The 6,759-nt window shown below is 34.5% G+C and overlaps 1 protein-coding gene across 1 annotated transcript; it reads right to left on the minus strand.

The window, feature by feature from the left end:
• Positions 1–445: 445 nt before the first annotated feature.
• Positions 446–2,679, minus strand: LOC139901936 (probable serine/threonine-protein kinase PBL28). Its single transcript, XM_071884599.1, has 3 exons — positions 1,666–2,679; positions 732–1,326; positions 446–525 (listed from the first exon to the last, which is right to left on the minus strand). Exons 1-3 carry the CDS (start codon positions 2,677–2,679, stop codon positions 446–448), a joined length of 1,689 nt encoding a protein of 562 aa, XP_071740700.1.
• Positions 2,680–6,759: the final 4,080 nt, after the last annotated feature.

Genomic DNA, 6,759 nt, shown 5'->3' on the forward strand with positions numbered 1-6,759 from the left:
CTGACGCCGCGTTAGATTTAATCTTATGAATTTGAAGATACCATCCTCCCTATATTATATTTATATTTATTATTTTTAAAAAGCTAAATGGATACAATATGAACATGTGTTACTGTATTTGTTATACTTATATACAATATTTATATTTGTTATACTTATACAGTATTTATATTTATATTTATATTTATATTTATATTTTATAGACCCCACCATAAAAAACGTATAAAATTGAAAAAATTGTATACAAAGGGCCCATTGACCGAATGCTTAAACTGTTTCGAAAAACTTCAAATAATACATGTGGTAGCCCCTTAGTGAAATTATCCGCAATTTGAAAACGAGTGGCTACATGTAACACACAAACTTGACCACGTGCCACTTTTTCTCTAACAAAATGTATATCTGTATCGATGTGCTTGGTGAGTTGAAGTTAAACTGGATTCCCTTACAAGAAAATTGCACTCATGTATAAGAGTCTCTTTGACGATTGGACAATACTTGGTGCAATTTTCTTGTCAGGGAATCCTGTTTAACATCAACGCATCAAGCACATCGAGATGGGTATACATTTTGTTAGAAAAAAAGTGGCACATGGTCAAGTTCGTGTGTTACATGTACCCACTCGTTTTCAAATTGCGGATATTTTCATTAAGGGGTTTCCACGTGTATAAATCAACTATATATCTAATCGAAATTTTTTAGACACCATGATGGTTAATTACGATATATACCTTCTATAGTATTTGTAACTACATTTGAACTTGAAGTCCCTGCGGCACGAGTTTTGGAGAAACGAAAGTTTGAGATCTTTGGAACCAAATCAGCATCCAAAAATATGTTGATAGTCTGGATGTCACTATGGATGATGTAATTTTGGCACCCATAATGAAGGTAACTTAGACCTTTAGCCACTCCTAGGCAGATCTCTAGGCGTTGCTCAACAGTCAATCGAGGTGTGAGTTCTCTATCACTCATGTGAAGATAATCATAAAGTGAACCGTTTTTCATGAAGTCTTGTACTAGAATCTTTTCAGATCCTTCATCACAACATCCAAATAGAGAAATTATGTTAGGATGATTGCAGGCAGATAACATTTCAATTTCCTTTTGGAACTCATCTTGTCTGTGATTGGAACTTTCATTCCATCGCTTCACCGCAACTAGTCCATCATACCTACTTCCGGAGATTTCACCACAGAAGACTTTCCCAATTGCCCCTTGTCCTAAAAGATCAGAAAATCCTTTGGTTGCCATTTTTATCTCTCCAAGTGTGAAACACTTGTAATATGATGTCAATGAACCTTGTTGGATATTTATACCAGAATACTGCATTTTAATTTGGAAAACAACAGAAATTATGAGAGTTCACTTCTAGTCGTTTACAGTATAAAACTTTGGTTTCTACACAAAATTTCAAAGTTCTGAAGAAAAAATTCTGCCTTAAGCTTTTGATATAATCTGATTGTGAGACATCATTTTCTGTTTGAGAAAATCAAAGTGTCATTAATATATTCCAATTACAAATTCGATGATACAGAAGTAAATAAGAAATTACAAATTCATTGAAGATATCCTTTGAATATTAAAGGATTTAATTTTTGGAAAGATAATATTTTTTCTAATTACTATTTATCGCACCAATAGAAACATGAAGTGGCTAATTACCGTTTTGCCACCATTTTGCCACTGATGTTCTTTGGAGACTTCAATGGATTTGTATTTGATCTCTTCATATTCCTTTGGCTGTTTGAGATCGTGAGGCTCCTGAAGTTCAAGTGCGGCCTCAAGTTCTTTAACAACATGATACATTAATGGTCTGTTTTCACGATTCTTGTTCAAACACTTGAAGGCAATTCCTGAAAATATTTTCAAAGAATCCGGAGCCAAAGGTTGCATGACATCTCGAAACACAATCTCGTCTGCCCGACCCGTTTTGCAAATCTTTTTCCACTTCTGTACCAAAGTTGAGAACGTACCGTTACTATTTTTTTGATAGCATAGTTTTCCAGTCAATACTTCCATTAAGACAACGCCAAAAGAGTACACGTCCGACTCTTTCGTTAATAAACCAAGTTGCCAATACACTGGATCTAGGTACCCAATGGTACCTACAACGCCAGTGACAAGAGCAGTGTGTTGCTGATTGGCGGGTCCCACTTTGGACAGTCCCAAGTCAGCCACTTTTGCATTCCATTCATCATCCAACAGGATGTTTGCGCTTTTTATATCTCGATGAAGAACTCTTTGATGTGCGCCGTTGTCATCATGGAGGTAGCTTAGTCCCCTTGCAGCATCAAGACAAATCTTGATACGTCGAGACCAACCAAGAGTTGTGCTACTTAAATGGTGATCGAGGCTACCATTAGATGCATACTCGTAAACCAAGATCCTCTCACCATCCTCGTTGCAAAATCCATAGAGAGAGATGAGATTTTTATGTGAGTAACGAGAAAGCATCATTACCTCTTTCCAAAACTCAGGATCCCCTTGCCCAAGTTTACGATCTAGACGCTTCACAGCTGCAACGCTTATCCCTCTATGATGAGGCACTTCTGCTTTGTACACTTTCCCGAAACCACCGGACCCGATAACTTGTGTTTGATCAAAGTTGCTTGTGGCTAATTTTATATTTTCGAGTTCAATAATAAGATGTTCAAACTCCTTCATGAATGGGTCCATTATTAACAAATCCAATTAGGTTTAAAAATAAAAAGCTTAGTCAACTGTGCTAATGTAAAGAAAAATTTAGTACTCTCTGACTGAATAATGTTGTTTAACAGTGGAGAAGAAGGATATAAAAGACGCGTTTTGGATTATTTTAAAGTGACTGAAGGTGTATTTCTATATAGGCGTTAAAAGGACAAAGCACACTAATTTGTAATAGTATCATTTAAATGAAAAAAGAGGTAGATAAGACATTTGTAGGAACAAATACACATAATAGATAATTTACATTTTGCATATACCTGTTGACTTTTAAAAAACAATAACTCATATTATAGGACCAGATGCCCAACGTACGCAACCCTCGTTCTGTCACACAGCTACATATGTAAACCACAGAGCCTATGCAAACCTTTTTTTTATTATTACAATTACAATCACTAATAAACTTAGCAAGTAGTAGGTTGTTATCAGGTCTCTTTTATTAGTTGACTTTGGACAATGAATGTTGATCAAGCATAGAATAAATGAGTCGGGTTTGGTCCATGCTTAACATCAATCAAGGGGGAGATTTAAGGGTCAACTGAGTTTAACTCTCGGTCCGGAGTACCGTGAATAACCCCTTACGAGATGAGGATCTCAGCAGGGGTGGTTAACCATAGACCCACCATCTACGGGTTACCCGGTTTATGATGGCTCGCGCTAAGTTGTAAGGTTTATGTTCATAGAACGTTACCTGTAGATCAAGGATAAGTCTGGTGAAGTGCTGTGAGTCCGGTAGCGCGAGTAAATCTGCGCCGTTAGAGTTGCGTTGTTGTTTGAGATGCTTAAAATAGTATGTGTGGAAGTAGAATGAGTACTCGACGCCTTTTGCTGTGGATCGAGTCCTTTATTTATAAGGTAAGACTTTTTGTCTTTTATCGCCACATAATAGAGTTAAAAGGATTGTGGCCTGCTAATAGTACCTCCTTGTGTGAGCTGTCCCGACAAAAGTAAAAAGTGTTTTGTCGGACCTGATTTTTGTCTGCCATGTGTCTTCTGTCAGCTACAGCGTCGCTTGACATGCATCCGTACCCTTAGCACTAGAACAGAATCCACGCTAGGTCCGTGATTGGGCGCATACTCCTTTTAGCTCGCAATATGCGTGGCACATATGGTGATGTTGTTTGATGCGCTACACGAGCTAATTTCGGGTATGCGTATCATTAAATGCGGGCACTTTTGTTTAACCACTATTTTATGCAATTGTTTACTTAGTTGAAGATCATAATTTGTTGAAAACTCTATTGAATAAAATGCATCCAAATGCAACTCCAGCCAAGACGTTTAAAAATGTGACCATCCCAAAAATGCTCCCAAATATTTTTCCCCCAAACCAACTTTTGAACTTCAAAATTCAAATAACTTCCCACCTTTGCCTTCCACCACCCAAACACCTCCACCACCTCCACCACCGCCTCCACCACCACCACCACCACCACCATCACCTCCTCCGACGGCTACAGTTCGTTTTTACATCCCGGATTCTCCCGTTAACCGTCTACCTTCAGATACATGCTTTTTTGTTTATCTGCTCAAATTCGTTGATACTTCTTCCAATGTAGCTAATCAACCTGGTTTTGTTCTTCCAGACTCAACACATGACTCTAATGGTGTTATTTTCATCGGTAGATTACAACTGGGGTATTATAAGTTGGAGATTCAAAAGGCTTTCGGGTCCTGCGAAACTATTATCGATCTCAAAGTTTGGTCCGATCGACGATATGCCAAGCGTTTGCGGCAGCCTTGGTGACGCCCTCGCTTCCCGCACTGACATTCAACAGTGGGCCGGTCTTCAGGACGTCTAGAGTTTGCGATTGCTGCTTCTATGCTAAACTGTTATCGTTCAGCATGGCTCTTAGCTTCTCGATTACTTGTTTTTCGACATCGACCGAGATCATTTTGGTGATCATGTCGGTGTCGTTATGAGACGATCCAATGCTGCTTGAACCACCAGTTTTGAGACTAAGGGTACCGAGCTTCAACCTATCTCCACCGGGTGGTGACCCCTCGTGCGTGTCTTCTGAAATGCCTCGTCCTAATCCATCTGGACGAAGTCTTCAACAGTTGGTCCCTTTGCGAGGTTCTGACCTCTATATGCTATGAACGACTCCATGTAATATGAGCAAATGCACAGCGGAAGATTTCTTTCATACCTGAGAATAAACATGCTTTAAAGTGTCAACCAAAAGGTTGGTAAGTTCATAAGTTTATCATAAACAATAAAAATTCATCATTTTGATAGACCACAAGATTTAAATGCTGCATGGTACAAATGGGCCCGAATCCTATACCCACCTGTAATGTACATGCGATATCTTTTAAATACAGTACACCTTTATTGTGTACGAAACCATTTTTCATAAATCTTAGTAACCGTACACATATCTTGTGCACAAAATAACATACACATAACCTGTGTATAAAATCATTCTCTCGATACATAACATTCATATCAATTGGTGGCAATTATCATGTCCACATAATTCAATGGTGGCAATTATCATGTCCACATAATTCAATGGTGGCAATTATCATGTCCACGTAATTCAATGGTGGTAATTATCATGTCCACATAATTCAACAATAATCCGCAGAACTTCTGTCTGCATAATAATTCATTCGAGGAATGTTTTGCTTGTGTCTATCTCGTCAAACATTTATAAAAGCATTTCATGTATTCGCAGATCAAAATATATTTCAAAAGTATTTAATAAAGCAGTTGTAAAAACAGCGCATGTATTCTCAGTTCCAAAAATATAAAGAGTAAAAGGGAGCAAATGAAACTCACCTAATGTATTTTGTAGTAAAAATACATATGACTATATTGAACAATGCAGGGTTGGCCTTGGATTCACGAACCTATACCATTTGTATATTTATTAATATACATAGTTGTAATCGAATAATATATATATAAATTTATTAGTTATATACTTTTTATATTATTAATATATATGTTTCATATATTTATTTTGTTATATAAAATATTACTTTTCATTATGTTATATGTATTAATTGTATTTTTATATATGTATATATCATTTGTTTGTTAAAAAAATAGAAATTTTAGTAATACTAGATATAAATGATAATAATCATAAGACTTAATATTACTAAATAAGGTATTATTGTTAATAATTATATTAACGATATTAATAATGATATTTATAGTAATAATTGTAAAATATAAATTTTTTGGTTAAAGATACTTATCATAATGATTTTAGTAATTACATATTAATAACACTTATTATAATATAAATAATCATACTTATAATGGTAATAATAATAATATTACTGATCATGATACTTATAATGATAATTGTATTACAAATAATAATTATAATACTCGTAATAATACTAATAATAATGTTATCCTTCATAAAATGATACAAATATTAATTTTTAATGATAGAAATATTAATGATAAAAATAATAATCATAACCCTAATAATGATATTAATACTATATTGATAATAATAATATTTGTGATACTTATTAATATTAATGATAATATGGTCCCTAATGTATATATATATATATATATACTTATGATATTAGTAGTAATAATAATTATAATACTTAATCATAACAATAATCATAATAATAACTATAACAATAATAATAATAATAATAATAATAATAATAATAATAATAATAATAATAATAATAATAATAATAATAATAATAATAATAATAATAATAATAATAATAATAATAATAATAATAGAAATAATAATAGTATTAAATTATACCTTTGTAGCCTTAAAAAGAATTAAACTGCTTGAGACGAGACTCGAACCCGCGACCTCCCGCTACCCCAAAACACCCTTAAACCATCTCACTACTTCCGTTTTTCTGGAAATAATTTCGCACCAACGGTATATAACTCGTTTGTATCTGTTTTCTTAAAACCCACTGTCGCATCTATGGCCCAATATCGAGACCCATTAAACTAAAGCCCAAAACGAAAAAAAACAGTCCAGCAAGGAAACGGATTTAATAGCAGTAGCCCAAATCATATATGAAAAAAATAATACGGTTCTTTGTTTA

This window comes from Rutidosis leptorrhynchoides, chromosome 3 (assembly GCF_046630445.1).
Source record: "Rutidosis leptorrhynchoides isolate AG116_Rl617_1_P2 chromosome 3, CSIRO_AGI_Rlap_v1, whole genome shotgun sequence".
In the NCBI taxonomy this organism is placed as follows: domain Eukaryota; kingdom Viridiplantae; phylum Streptophyta; class Magnoliopsida; order Asterales; family Asteraceae; genus Rutidosis; species Rutidosis leptorrhynchoides.